We start from the raw sequence: 15,830 nt of genomic DNA on the forward strand, positions 1-15,830 counted from the left end.
CCTTCGTGATCCGCTTGACCATTACGTCTGTATCCTTTGCAGTTGCCACTTCCTTTTCAGGTCTAGAAGGGATAGACGTGCAGTATTTGGGCCGAAATTTATCCCAATCCGCCTTTCTTCTGTTAAGCCAAGGCACCACTTCTGCAGTATTTGCTTCAAGACTGAAACTAATATAACGATGATCAGAGAAGCTGTAGTCATCCAACACTCCCCTGTCGCATATTCTTGCGCTTATCTCTGACGTTTCTTCAGGGCCCTGTTGGAAGCAACATTGTGGCTGTGGTTTCAACTCATCGGTAGACTGCAAGCTCAGTGTTCAGTACCATTCTTAAGCTAGCGCCTTGATCCATAGGGCAAAGAATTTTTAGATGGATTTTGAGGATGCAAATCTGATTAGGTTTGCCTTAGGGCCTTGTTAGAAGCAACATGGTGGCCGTGGTTTCAACTTGCCGGTCTACCGACACTGCAAGCTTAGTGTTCAGTACCATTCTTAAGCTAGCGCCTTGATCCATAGAGCAAAGAGTTTTTAGATGGTGCTTGTTGCTAAAAAGTGGATTTGGTTGGCTTTCACCATAAACTTAACACTTTTTGCTCGTTTCCCCAACATATTTCATTTATGTACATCCCAATAGAGAGGGTGATGATGTTCAAGTTATGGCCATAAACCATGATTTAAATTCAATCAACTATCCTTACGTTTTAGCTTTGGCTTATAAACAATTATTATGGCTAACAGCCATTCCATGCGAATGGAGGCAACAAAAACAAGGCAAGGCTCATATAAACGACAACAGATCAAAACTTTTTTTGAAGTCATGATGGTATTACCATGTGCCGCAGTAGAGACACCAGAATGGATTCACTTTCGTTGATGCGAAACCCACAAAAGCTTCAAAAGTGTCGACAACTAAGCATCAATGTTGGCAAATATTTTGGTGAAAATATTTCACATAAATTCGAATTTCCCCCCCAATTGCAATATGTTTGGAGAGTGACAAAAAGTTTGACTATCAAAAGTGAAGGGAAGAAAAAAATGAGGAAAAATAAAAAGAAAAACTTGTTGTGTCTATGGTCTCTTGCCATCCGGATGTTTAGGAGCGAGAGAAGGGGTGAGTGTGTGTATGAATGCCAAAGGCAACCCCAGTGCCCAGTAAATCCGCTTCCAAACAAATTAAGTTTATGAACCATAACAGAAAAGTTAAGTTTAGTTCCTGACTAAGAGTTTTTTTTTTTTGTTTTGAAAAAGAAATCATGTTGGGGTTTAGTGGTAGTAAATTTTAAAGTTACTATCAAACTGATGGGAAGGCACATTTCCACTTTTCTGTTTTTGCAGTTGTTTTGCTTTTTTTCATTATATTGTGGCTATGACTTGTTTTCAAAAGTTTTTGCTAATATTTAATATTATTTTATTAAGGCTAATTTGTTGCTGATGTTATCTGTGTCATTTTACATTAAAGCAAAAATTGTTTATGAATCAATTTTAACTAACCTTTATTAAATACAAGCCTTAATACAATGCAGTGGTGTTTGACAGTTGAAAATATATTGGCTATAAATTTTCGAGAAAAATTCTTCGGGCGACAGCTCGTCCATGCTGTTTAAATTACCCTTTTATGGGCCCAAAACCTTTAATCAAGAGATCAGTCCATATGGCACCTATATCCAAATCTTGAGTGGTCTGGGCCAAAATGAAGAAGCGCGTCGAAGGGCCTAACACAAAACACTGTTCCAAATTTTGGCCAAATCGGACACTAAATGCGCCTTTAATGAGCCCAAGACCTTTAATCGAGAGAACGGTCTATATGGCAGCTATATCCAAATCTGGATCGATTTGGGTCAAATTGCCGAAAGATGTCGACGGGCCCAATACAACTTACTGTTCCAAATTTCGGCGATATTGGACAATAAATGCGCCTTTTATTTGCATAAAACCTTAAATCAAGAAATCGGTCTATATGACAGCTATATCCAAATCTAGACCGATCTGTGCCAAATTGCAGAAGGATATCGAAGGGCCTAGCACAACACACTGTCCCAAATTTTGGCCAAATCGGACACTATATGCGCCTTTAATGGACCCAAGACCTTAAATCGAGAGATCGGTTTATATGGCAGCTATATCCAAATCTAGACCGATCTGGGTCTAGATTTTGATACTCACTGTCCCCGATTTCAGCAAAATCGGGTAATAAACGTGGATTTAAGGGGCCTTAGACCCTAAATTGGCGGATCGGTCTATATGGGGGCTATACAAAGATGTAGTCCCATATAGCCCATCTTCGAACTTAACAGACCGACGGACATGACTAGATCGTCTTAGATTTTCACGAAGATCAAGAATATTTATACATTATAGGGTCGGACATGGATATTTCGAAACGAAATGACAAAGTGAATATATCCCCATCCTTTGGTGGTGGGTTATAACTGTTGGTGGCTTACATGCTGCCGGCTTCATTGGGCCGTACTTCTTTGTCAACGATGCCAATCGTCACACTACCGTGAATAGACAACGCTATCGCACCATGCTTACTGATTATTTTTAACCGCAATTGGAAGATATGGTCTTGGAAGACATGTGGTTTTAATAGGACGGTACCACAAGCCACACAGCACAGCTTACAATCGATTTATTGCAGAGTAAATTTGATGATAGTGTTATCTCAAGAAATGGTTCGGATGATTTTCTTTGGTGCTAACTCATGCCATTGCTCTATACGAATAATCCAACAACGCTGAAAGAGCTCAGAGCCAACAAACAAATTTTTACCCCTGAACATTTCATTAAGGCACACTAAACTCAAAACACAGAAATTTTTTACCGAAATTGGAGTCAGTGACCACTGCTTTAGGAGCAAAATCATATACAGTGACGAAGCTCATTTTTGGCTTGATAGGTTCGTCCATAAGCAAAATATGCATTAGTGGTCAGGTGAAAATCCACATGTGCTTAACGAACCATCACTACATCCACAAAAAAAAACTGTTTGCGGTTTGCATGCCGTCGGCGTCATTGGGCCGTACTTATTCGTCGACGATGCCAATCGTCACGCTACCGTGAATAGACAACAATGAATGATGTCCGATTGAAATTTAAGCTCAATGATAAGGGGTTTCCTTTTTATAGCCGAGTCCGAAAGGCGTGCCACAGTACAACACCCCTTTGGGGAGAAGTTTTTACATGGCATAGTACCTCACAAATGTCGCCAGCATTCGAGGGGATAACCACCGCTGAAAAATTAATTTTCTGAAGTTCTCACAAGTATCTCAAATAGTTTGGGATTAACTTAAAAAATATCAAGTGAGAGCGGCCAAATTCGGCCGGGCCGAATCTTATATACCCTCCACAATGGATCGCATTTGTCGAGTTTTTTGCGCTGTATTTCTTTTTAGGCAAACAAGGAATAATGGATAAGAATTGTTATGCTATTGGAGCCATATCAAGTTATAGTCTGATTCGTACCATAAATGAATGCTGAACATTGTAGAAGTCATTGTGTAATATTTCAGTTCATTCGGATAAGAATTGCGCCTTGTAGGGGCTCAAGAAGCAAAATCGGGAGATCGGTTAATATGGGAGCTCTATCAGACTATAGATCGGTTCAAACCATATTGGACACGCATGTTGTAGATCATGGGAAAGCCATTGTACAAAATTTCAGCCAAATCGGATGAGAATTGCGCCCTCTAGAGGCTTAAGAAATCAAGAACCCATATCGGTTTATATGTCAGCTATATCAAGTGATGTACCGATTTGAACCATACTAAGCACAGTTGGTGGAAGTAATAAAAAAACATTTCGTGCTAAATTTCAAGCAAATCGGATGGGAATTGGTGCTTCTCGTGGCTTAAGAAGTCAAGATCCCAGATCGATTTCAATGACACATATATCAGGTTATAGTCCGATTTGAACCATACTTAGCACAGTTATTGGAAGCCATAACAATACACTTTATGCAAAATTTGAGCCACACAGGATGAGAGTTGCCCTCTATAGTGGCTCAAAAAGTCAAGATCCAAGATCGGTTTATATGGCAGCTATAACAGGTTATATACCGATTTGAATCATACTAAGCACATTTGATAGAAGTCATAAAAAAATACCTCATGCAAAATTTCTGCCGAATGGAATGAGAATTTCGCCCTAGAATGGCTCAAGAACTCAAGATCCAAGATCGGTTTATATGGCAGATATATCAGTATATGGACTAATTTGAAACATACCTAGCACAGTTGCTGTAAGTCTTAACAAAACACTTTATTGAATTGATCCCTTCCGAAGCTTAAGAAGTCAAGATTCCAGATCGGTTTATATGACAGCTATATCAGGTTATGTATTTGCTCCATACTTATCATAGTTATTGAAAGTCACAACAAAACACCACGTGCATAATTTGAGCCACAACGGATGAAAATTACGCCCTCTAGTGGCTCAAGAAGTCAAGATCCAAGATCGGATTATATGGCAACTATATCAAAACAAGGACCGAAACGGCCCATTGGAACCACAGCCGACCTATACTGATAGGAAATATTTGTCCAAAATTTCAAGTGATTAGCTTGACTCCTTTGAAAATTAGCATGCTTTCGACAGACAGACGAACGGTCGGACATGGCTAGATCGGATTTTAATTTCATGACGATTAAGAATATATATACTTTATGGGGTCTTAGACGAATATTTCGAGGTGTTATAAACGGATTGGCCTTGCACCATAGGGTGGTGGAGGGTATAAAAATTGTGAAGTCCTCATTGAAAACCACGATATATTTGGATCTTCGACCTTCATTTGACCTGGTTATCGTAGCCTCATATTCCCCAAACCAAAAGGTTTGGGGAATATGAGGCAGTTTGCAACCAGACTCATTTCGACATTTTCGTCCATTATGATGATAGAGGATAGAATATAGCAATGACTTCTAGGTCCCGCAGCTCAACCATCCAGATCACTTCAAATTTAAATTTAGTAAAGTCCTCAAAGAAATCAGAACAAAAAGTTGAACTCCTTCTGACTGCGAGTGCGGGACACACACTCAGATATTCGATAGTATCCTCATCCTCGACATCCTCGCAGCTTCTACAGAAGTCATTACTTGCAACCTTCAGTCTGTCAACATGTTAACCGATCAGACAGTGAAGTGTCATGATGGACACAATGGCTGCGACGTCTGTTCTAGCCAGCGACAGAAAAGCGGTAAATCTCTTCAAGTCTAGATTGGGCCACATACTTTTGGAGTATTGGCAACCCACACTTTGGTGTCCTCTTTAAGCCAGTCCTGATAGTTGTAGATTCGTTGAATCTTTCACTGGCTCGATTATATTTGACGCATTTTATTTTAATAACTTTACCAGAAGGTAAAGATATGGACCCATTGATATGTATACCGATTGGCTCAAAATCACTTTCTGTTCGATTTAGCTATGTCCGTCTATCTCTCCACGTTAATTTCTGTACAAAGTACAGGTCTCAATTTACATTCGATCGTCTTAAAATTTGACACATTCCTTTTTTCTTGTCCTAGAGACGAAGCCTATTGAAATTGGAAAAAAAAATCGGTTCAGATTTGGATATAGCTCCCATATACATGTTCGTCCGATTTGCAGTAATAATACAATAAAATGGTCATTTGTTAACCGATTCTCGCGAAGGATTATTTTATGACTCACGACATTACTGGTGAATTTCATGGAAATCGGTTCAGATTTAGATACAGCTCTCATATATATATCGCTCGATTTTAACTTCTAGAGTCACAACAAGCGCATATTTTGGCCAATCTTGCCATAATTTTTCACAACGCTTTCCTTGACGACTATCATAGTAGTTTGAAGAGAAGTTTGATCGAAATCGGATTAAGATATGGCTCCCATATCAGATTTTGGGTAATTTCCAATAATGTAGTCATTTGTCAATTGTAGTTATTACAGTTTGAACATATTTGCTCGAAATTTGATACGGATTGTTTCATAACCCATCTGAAAACATCCGCCGAGGTCCATCAAAATCGGTTCAGAATTGGATATAGCTCCCACATTGTTGCTTTAGGGTAGGTGTAGGGTATTATACAGTGGGCACGGCCCGACTTTTGCCCTTCCTTAATGGTGTTTATATAGTTCAAACAAAGTTTTGTTTTTATTCGTTAACGTCTGTCAATATTTTCATGAATGCTATCGAGACCTTTGAATGCAGCTTCGGCAAACATTTTTTGTTTGGTTGACTTTATAAAGAGATCAAATAATTTTGAATTGTTCAACTCCATGTTTTCAGTACTTGTAGCGCCAACTTTCACTCCTAAACTAATTCATGGATTATGTTTATTTGTCACTTTATAGTATTCAGTAACAGGTAACTTTTTGTATTGGTCTGTAATTGAAGTACTTTTTAAAAAGTGCGTACCTGCTAACTTGATAGGTAGCTTTTTGTCCATATTTTTTCCGATATTGGAATCAAAATTCAGCATAGGATTACATGTAGATTACAGATTCAAGTCGTAAATTCGTTCAATAGGTTGTAACGGAAGTAATATCGTAACTACTATATCTACTGACCATATACGTTTAGATAGAAATCCCATTTTATGAATGACCTTTAAATTCTTCGTTTTGTGACTTTAGGTACCTAAGACCTGCTTAGGTGTATGGTCATAGTGAGCCTATGACCTGATTATTATGTAATTGTTTAATCTATGAGCATTTACTGAAATTTCCAAAGCATTACAGAATGAACAAGTAAAAGCGTGCTAAGTGAGCCGAATCTTGGGAACCCACCACCATGAATACTGCTTAAAAATTTTACAAACTAAATTTAGTTGGAGGGTATAATTTTATTCAATTGGGTTGCCCAAAAAGTAGTTGCGGATTTTTCATATAGTCGGCGTAGACAAATTTTTTCAACGGCTTGTGACTCTGTAATTGCATTCTTTCTTCTGTCAGTTATCAGCTGTTACTTTTAGCTTGCTTTAGAAAAAAAGTGTAAAAAAAGTATATTTGATTAAAGTTCATTCTAAGTTTTATTAAAAATGCATTTACTTTCTTTTAAAAAATCCGCAATTACTTTTTGGACAACCCAATATATACCAAACTCCTGCAGGTTTATATCGGAGCTACATCAGATTATAGACTTATTTGGACCGTACTTGGCACGGTTGTTGGAAGTAGTAACAGAGCGCAGAATGCAAAATTTCAGCTGATTGGGAGAAAAATTGCGACTTGTAAGGGCTCAAGAAGTAAAATACGGGGATCGGTTTATATGGGAGCTAGGTTATAGACCGATTCGGACCGTACTTAGCACAGTTGTTGGAAGTGATAACAACCAAATCGGAACAAACTTTGGGGCTTCAAGGGGCTCAAGAAGCCAAATCCGGAGATTGATTTATATGGGAGCTATATCAGGTTATAGACCGATATATATATATATTATAAGGCTCAGGCAGTCAAATCGGGAGATCGGTTTATATTGGGGCTATATCAGGTTATAAACCGATTTGGACCGTACTTCGCAAAGTAGTTGGAAATCACAACAGAACACTGTATGCAAAATTTCAGTCAAATCATACAAAAACTGCAGCTTGTACGGCTCACGTAATCTAATCGGGAGATCGGTTTATATGGGAGCTACATCAGATTATAGACCGATTTAGACCGTCCTAAGTACAGTTATTGGAAGTCATAACAAAACACTGTATGCAAAATTTCAGCCAAATTGGACAAAAATTACAGCTTCCAGGGGTTTAAGAAGTGAAATCTGGAGATGGGTTTATATGGGAGCTATATCAGGTTCATGACCGATTTGGACCGTGCTTGGCACAGTTATTGGAAGTAATAACAAAACACTGTATGCAAAATTGCAGCCAAATCGGACAAAAATTACGGCTTCCAGGGGTTCAAGAAGTGAAATCTGGAGATGGGTTTATATGGGAGCTATAACTTAATCTGAACCGATATGGCCCATTTGCAATCCTCAATGACCTACATCAATATTAAGTATCTGTGCAAAATTTCAAGTGGCTAGCACTAAGCGTTCGACCGCTATTGTGATTTTGACAGACGAAAGAACGGAAGGATTGACGGACATGGCTAGATCGACTCAGAATGTCGAGACGATCAAGAATATATATATTTTATGGGCTCTTAGACGAATATTTAGAGTTGTTACAAACGATGTTTAAGTCGATGACCATCCTTCCGTCTGTCGAAATCACGATATTGGTCGAGCGTTAATACCTTTCGTTTGTTATGCAAATTGCCTAGTTTGGAGCACTTCTTATTTATGCAATCCATAATTATGCAACTTTTAAAGACGACACCCTTTCGAAAGCATTTTTAGACGGTTTAGCCTAATTGTTGTCTCAAAATAAATAAGGAGAAAACATAGTTTTCCATATGGGGAAAATGTCCACATGGGGTTTTTTTTCAGTCGTCTAAGCAATTAGCGTAGCGAAGGCGTTTTAAGTCACTCCTTTGTGTATTATCAAATTGAAAATTCTTCTTTTTAATGATTAGCTACTGTCTTTCTAGAAAACAAAGTCATCACATTCCTTAACCAAGAAGTCTCAGCAAATCAATTACCACAATTCGTGAGCAAGGGTCCAAATGGTTTTTCAAAATCAACAACTCGAAAAGACATCAGGCAATCTGAGGCGCATGGTCATATTGGTTTTACAATCAACAAGGCAATTAGCGTAGCAAAGGAGTTGAAAGTCCACCCTAGTGAATTATCAAATTAAAAATGCGTTTCTTAATGAATGGTTCCTGTGGCCAAAACGCGAACGCCCACACAATTTCAAAAAAAAAAATTCCAGTGACCACCCCAGACGAAGAGGCGACGACTTTATAAAGGCTTTATTGAACGAATTGAAAATTTTCATTTCATACTGAGTTTAGGCCAAAGGCAGTGTAAACGTCTGGCGGCGAAGAAAATGTCCAAAGCCAACCAACAACCAATTAGCCTGAATAAATTCCTATTGCAGGCGGACATTTTGGCCAAGTCCATTGGTCTAATACCCTACAGCGAGGGCCCAGCTTCGCCTTGGTATGAATTGCTCATGAGGGTGGTCTTCATCATCAATATGGTGAACATGAACTTTGTGCTGGTATCGGAGATTATGTTCGTTCTGATAGCCATGAAAAATGGCAACAACTTTGTGGAGGCCACCATGAATCTCTCGTACATAGGTTTTGTGTTTGTGGGCGAAATCAAAATTGCCAGTGTGCTGAGAAAGAAACAACTGCTGAGCGTTCTAATGCAGGAAATTCGCCACATTTACCCCAAGGAAGTGGAAATGCAGAAAACCTACCGTGTCCGGGAATATGTCTATCGTTTCAATCTGATCAGTTTGGGCTTTGTGGTGGTCCATGAGATTTTGATATGGTTCTACAATCTCTACATAGCAGTGAGCTATCTGATCTATGAACGTTGGTTGGGTTGGCACCAAGTTCCCCTCGGGTTGCCCTATTTCTGTTGGGTGCCCTGGGAGTGGAGGGGTCATTGGTCCTATTATGTCATGTATGTCTCACAGAATCTGGCTGGGCATACCTGCATGTCCGGCCAGTTGGCCAACGATTTACTGTTATGTGTGGTGGCCACACAGATTATAATGCATTTTGAATATTTGGCTGAACGTTTGAAAGAATACCAGCCCAAGGGTGCGTATCAAGAGGATTTGCAATTTCTGGCAAGATCCATAAAATATCATCAGGCTATATTACAGTGAGTATACGACTATGCATTGGCATAGCAGTCTAATCAGCTCTGAGCCAACTTGTTCAGCTACTTCTTTCTAATTGTCTTCCTTTTCAGTTTATCTACCCTAATGAATGAAGTCTTTGGTGTTAGCCTGCTGGTTAATTTCATTTCATCCTCGTTCATTATGTGTTTCTTGGGCTTTCAAATGACCATTGGCGTTCAACTCGATACACTGGTGATGTTGTTCATGTTCCTCTTCTGTTCCTTGGTACAGATTCTTATGATTTGCAATTATGGCCAGGAGTTGATAGTAAAGGTAGGTGCATGCGTTTGCCATGCCATAGACATGGAACAATTTCATGAAGCCTTAACAAATGTTCTTTTCAGAGTGAAAGCATAGGCTATGCTGTTTACTCCCAGAATTGGTTGCAGAGTGATTTGCGCTATCGCAAAATGCTGATAGCCATAATTGGACGTTCCCAGAGACCGACCATCTTAAAGGCTACAACTTTGTTGAAAGTTTCAATGGGCACCATGACCGATGTAAGCTATTATAGGAATTTAAAATGTAATAAGTTGGGCAGGGTCGAACCTTGCATATCCAGCACCATGCGTTTTGCTGAAAATTTACTTCAATAAGTTCACTTTTAATGTGGAGTGGTTTAAAGAAGTAGTAGAAGTAGAGGAAGTAAAGTCTCTCTTGGCTTATATCCGAATCTGAGAAGTCAACTCGGGAAAACGGGTTTATATTGGGGCTATATGTACTTGGAGGCCACTGTAGCGCAGATGTTGGCATGTCCGCCTATGATGCTAAACGCCTGGGTTCGTATCCTGGCGAGACCATCAGAAAAAAATTTCAGCGGCGGTTTTCCCCTCCTAATGCTGGCAACATTTGTGAGGTACTATGCCATGTATAACTTCTCTCCAAAGAGGTGACGCACTGCGGCATGCCATTCGGACTCGGCTATAAAAAGGAGGCCCCTGATCATTGAGCTTAAACTTGAATCGAACTGCACTCATTGATATGTGAGAAGTTTGCCCCTGTTCCTTAGTGGAATGTTCATGGGCAAAATTTGCAATATGGTCTTAAGAACATCTCTTGACACTACTTGGTGTGGGTACTGTAGATCACTAATAGATCACCTTACATACCAAATTTCAACCAAATTGGCCAAAAACTGATATCATGAAGAGGCTCAGGAATACACATTGGGGATGGTTTAACATTGGAGCAATAACTTTCTGTGGGTTTAAACGAGTATAAAGGCATTAATTTCAGTCGAGTCGAACTTTGCGTACCCATCGTCGCGGCTATACTGGCCCGGTGTGCCTCGCTACACCCATAAGTGTTTGCGGCACCGTTATGACATGGCCCCAATTTAAAAATTATTTGTTTACTCTCAAATAACGTTGATTAAAATCTCATATTATCCCGTCAGGTATACACGTCTGTTTAGGGCATAATTTTGAGGTGGGTCGACTCTCCGACCCACCGTCATTCTGTTTGTAACTCCTCGAAATATTCGTCTAAGACCCCATAAATTATATATATTCTTAATCGTCATGACATTTTAAGTCGAACTAGCCCTCTCCGTCCATCCGTCTGTCTGTCGAAAGCACGCTAACTTTCGAAGGAGTAAAGCTAGCCGCTTGAAAATTTGCACAAATACTTCTAATTAGAGTAGGTTGGTTGGCATTGTAAATGGGCTATATCGGTCCACGTTTTGATATAGCTGCCATATAAACCGATCTGGAATCTTGACTTCTTAAGCCGCTAGAGGGCACAATTCTGATCCGATTGGAATGAAATTTTGCACGACGCGTTCTGCTATGATATCCAATAACTGTTATAAGTATGGTTCAAATCGGTCCATAACCTGATATAGGTGCCATATAATCCGATCTGGGGTTTTGACTTCTTGAACCTATAGAGGACGCAATTATTACCCGATTTGGCTGAAATTTTGCATGAGGTGTTTTGTTATGAATTTCAACAACTGTGCTAAGAATAGTTCAAATCGGTTCATAACCTGATATAGCTTCCATATAAACTGATCGGGGGTCTTGACTTCTTGAGCCACTAGTGGGCGCAATTCTCATCCGATTTAGCTGAAATTTTGTACAACGGCTTCTCTTATGACCGGTAACATACGTGTCGCAAATTGCATGAATCGGGTTATAACCTAATACAGCTCCCCGATAAACCGATCTCCCTATTTTACTTCTTCAGCACCTAAAGTGCGCAATTCTTACTAGATTTGGCTGAAATTTTACACAATGACTTCTACTATAACACAGCAATTCTTTTCTTTTATCCTTTGTTTGCCTAAAAAGAGATACCGTGGCAAGAGCTCAACAAATGCCCTCCATGGTGAAGGGTATATAAGATTCGGCACGGCTGAGCTTAGCACGCTTTTACTTGTTTTGTATAACCTCCACCATAGCAGGACCTTTATTACCCGATTTCGCTAAAAATTTGGCAGAATGGAAAGTGTTAGATCCCTTAATATGCAAGTCGTTTTGGGCACTCAAAAGGCTCAGACAACGGTAAAGGATAAAAGAAAAGATTTGTTCTGCTATTAGAGCGATATCACGATATGGTCCGGTAAGGACCACAATTCAATTATATGTTGGAGACCTGTGTAAAATGTCAGCCAATTCGAATAAGAATTTGGGAGCTCAAGAAGTCAAGATCCCAGATCGGTTTATATGACAGCTATAGCAGGTTATGAACCGATTTGAACCTTATTCGGCACAGTTGTTGAAAGTCATAATAAAATACTTCATGCAAAATTTCAGCCAAATCGAATAATAATTGTGCCCTCTAGAGGCTCAAAAAGTCAAGACCCAAGATCGGTTTTTATGGCAGCTATATCTGGTTATGGACCGATTTGAACCATACTTGGCACAGTGGTTGGAAGTCGTAGCGAAACACGTCGTGCAAAATTTCATTCCAATTGCATAAGAATGGCGCCCTCTAGAGGCTCAAGAAGTCAAGACCCAAATCGGTTAATATGGCAGCTATATCAGGTTATGAACCGATTTGAACCATACTTGGCACAGTTGTTGAAAGTCGTAGCGAAACACGTCGTGAAAAATTTCATTCCAATTGCATAAAAATGGCGCCCTCTAGAGGCTCAAGAATTCAAGGCCCAAGATCGGTTAATATGGCAGCTATATCAGGTTATGAACCGATTTGAACCATACTTGGCACAGTTGTTGAAAGTCGTAGCGAAACACGTCGTGCAAAATTTCATTCCAATTGCATAAGAATGGCGCCCTCTAGAGGCTCAAGAAATCAAGACCCAAGATCGGTTTATATGGCAGCTATATCTGGTTATGGACCGATTTGAACCATACTTGGCACAGTTGTTGAAAGTCGTAGCGAAACACGTCGTGCAAAATTTTATTCCAATCGGAAAAGAATTGCGCCCTCTAGAGGCTCAAGAAGTCAAGACCCAAGATCGGTTTATATGGCAGCTATATCAGGTTATTGACCGATTTGAATCTAATTTAGCACAGTTGTTGGGTATCATAACAAAACACGTCGTGCGAAATTCCATTCCATTCGGATAAGAATTACGCACTCTAGAGGCTCAAGAAGTCAACATCCTAGATCGGTTTATATGACAGCTATATCAAAACATGGACCGATACGGCCCATTTATAATCCCAATCGACCTACACTAATAAGAAAAATTTATGTAAAATTTCAAACGGCTAGCTTTATTCCTTCGAAAGTTAGCGTGCTTTCGACAGACTGACGGACGGATGGACGGATCGACATAAAATGTCACGACGATCAAGAATCAATATACCTTGTGGGGTGTATACCTTATGGGGTATTTACCCCATATGGGGTCTCAGACGAATATTTCAAGTAGTTACAAACAGAGTGACGAAATTAGAGTACCCCCATCCTATGGTGGAGGGTATAAAAAATCTATCTACTGCAAGTGCCATGTTATATATCTAAGACAATATTTTTCTTCCTTTCTTTATCTTTTTAGCTTATGCAGCTGTCGTATAAATTTTTCGCATTATTACGCACCATGTACGCAAAATAATTGAATTTTTTGAAAAAGATTTAATCTCTTAATCTTGTAATTCATGTTCAAATAAATCAGTATTCAAAGCTAGTTTTATCTATCTATATTCAATCATTCTTCACTATAACACTCTGTCATGTTTTTAAAGTGGTGATATGGTAAGCAACATCCTATGGTTTATAGAGCTATCAAGTGATATACAACAGATATATAAGAAATTTTTCCTGCAAATCGGAAAAAATCTCGATCGAAACAATTAATAAGTAAGCTATAACAGATTAAGAGGCCACTGTAGCGCAGAGGCTAGCATGTCCGCCTATGACGCTGAGCGCCTGGGTTCAAATCCTGGCGAGACCATCAGAAAAATTTCTAGACTCTCTTATATTTTGGCTGGAACTAGTTTTTTGTTTCTCAATTCTAAACCGGCAATAAGGCCTAATTGACTTTACCCATAATTTACTAGGCGGTACTGCCTTAGTTGATTTATACAGTACAAGTTATCCACACACGTAGTTAGTCAATTGACTAATCGTAGCTGGCTCCTAGTACTCTTTATCGTACTAGTTACTTAGCACGGTAATACTGGTCATTATTCCAACACTGCTGCTTACCTCATTTGCACAAAGATACTACAGCTTCCTTTTTCAACCAACATTCAAAGAGATCAAATATCGAGAAAGATCAGTCGTTGTAAAATCTCGTCATCCAATTAAAATTCCAAAAAATAATTTTCCCTTATAAGGGACTTCAATACTTTGTTGTGTTGGAAAAGGTAAATCTTGAGAAAAAGTGTACTTGCGATTATCCACAAGTGGCGTACATACATTTTCGGGAGTCCAAATTTTCATCCCATTGAACCAAGAAATCAGAGAAAACGCAGAGCATTGTCAGGAAAGAAGAAGACAAGAAATTATTAAAAAAGGTTCTGGTGGCAGATGCCTTTTCATTTTTTCTTCACATACCACCAGAGCCTTTAGATTTTTCTTCCCTCATTAAACCTTCGCAAGAACCAGACACCATACGGGAACATGTTATCCAGTGTTAAGTAACATCCAAGCTGTTCTACAGTCCTCTGGTTTAAGTGCTCTTGGAAATACACGACAGAGACCTTTATAAGATCACCATCTAAGTTTCTGAAGAAGACGAAAACCCGCAATCTATGAAGCACTCTGTTCTAAAATAGTGTTCCAAAGTAGACCAACGATTGAAAACCTGGCCCAACTCTAGTCTACAATTTAAAAGATGACAAAACCAGAAGTTGTACATCGAATGGCGCTACCACTAGCCTTGTAATGTCGTTATAATCTTGTTTATCTTTAACAAGAAGCTAAATTTAACTTAAGTTTAAAATCTTTATTTTTATCTTTATCCGTCGTACAAAATTTCAGGCAAATCGGATAATAATTGCGACCTTTAGAGGTTCAAGAGTAGTCAATATCCCAGATCGGTTTATAAAGCAGCTATATCAGGTTATGATCCGATTTGAACCTTAATTGGTTCAGTTGTTGTAAGTCATAATAAAACACGTCATGCAAAATTTCAGCCAAATCGGATACCAATTACACCCTCTAGAGGCTCAAGAAAACAAGTCCTCAGATCGGTTTATATGGCAGCTATATCAGGTTATGAACCGATTTGAACCTTATTTGGCACAGTTGTTGGAAGTCATAACGAAACACGCCGTGCGAAATTTCATTCCAATTGAGTAAGAATTGCGCCCTCTAGGGGCTCAAGGAGTCAAGACCCAAGATCGGTTTATATGGAAGCTATATCAGGTTATTGACCGATTTAAACCATACTTTGCACATTTTTTGGATATCATAACAAAATACTTTGTGCAAAATTTCAGCCAAATCGGATAAGAATTGCGTCCTCTAGAGGCTCAAGAAGTCAAGACCCAAGATCGGTTTATATGGCAACTATATCAAAACATGGACCAATATCGCCCATTTACAATCCCAACCGACCTACACTAATAAAAAAAATTTGAGCAAAATTTCAAGCGGCTAGCTTTACTCCTTCGAAAGTTAGCGTGCTGGGTTTTGATATAGCTGCCATATAAACCGATCTTGGGTCTTGACTTCTTCAGCCTCTA

The 15,830-nt window shown here is 39.2% G+C and overlaps 1 protein-coding gene across 1 annotated transcript; it reads left to right on the forward strand.

Annotated features, from left to right (window-relative positions):
* The first annotated feature begins 8,919 nt into the window (after positions 1 to 8,919).
* On the forward strand, positions 8,920 to 13,753 carry LOC106090118 (putative odorant receptor 85d). The gene is made up of 4 exons (XM_013256201.2): positions 8,920 to 9,710; positions 9,801 to 10,002; positions 10,074 to 10,229; positions 13,697 to 13,753. Exons 1-4 carry the CDS (start codon positions 8,920 to 8,922, stop codon positions 13,751 to 13,753), a joined length of 1,206 nt encoding a protein of 401 aa, XP_013111655.2.
* The last annotated feature ends 2,077 nt before the right edge of the window (positions 13,754 to 15,830 follow it).

This window comes from Stomoxys calcitrans, chromosome 2 (assembly GCF_963082655.1).
Source record: "Stomoxys calcitrans chromosome 2, idStoCalc2.1, whole genome shotgun sequence".
Lineage (NCBI taxonomy): Eukaryota > Metazoa > Arthropoda > Insecta > Diptera > Muscidae > Stomoxys > Stomoxys calcitrans.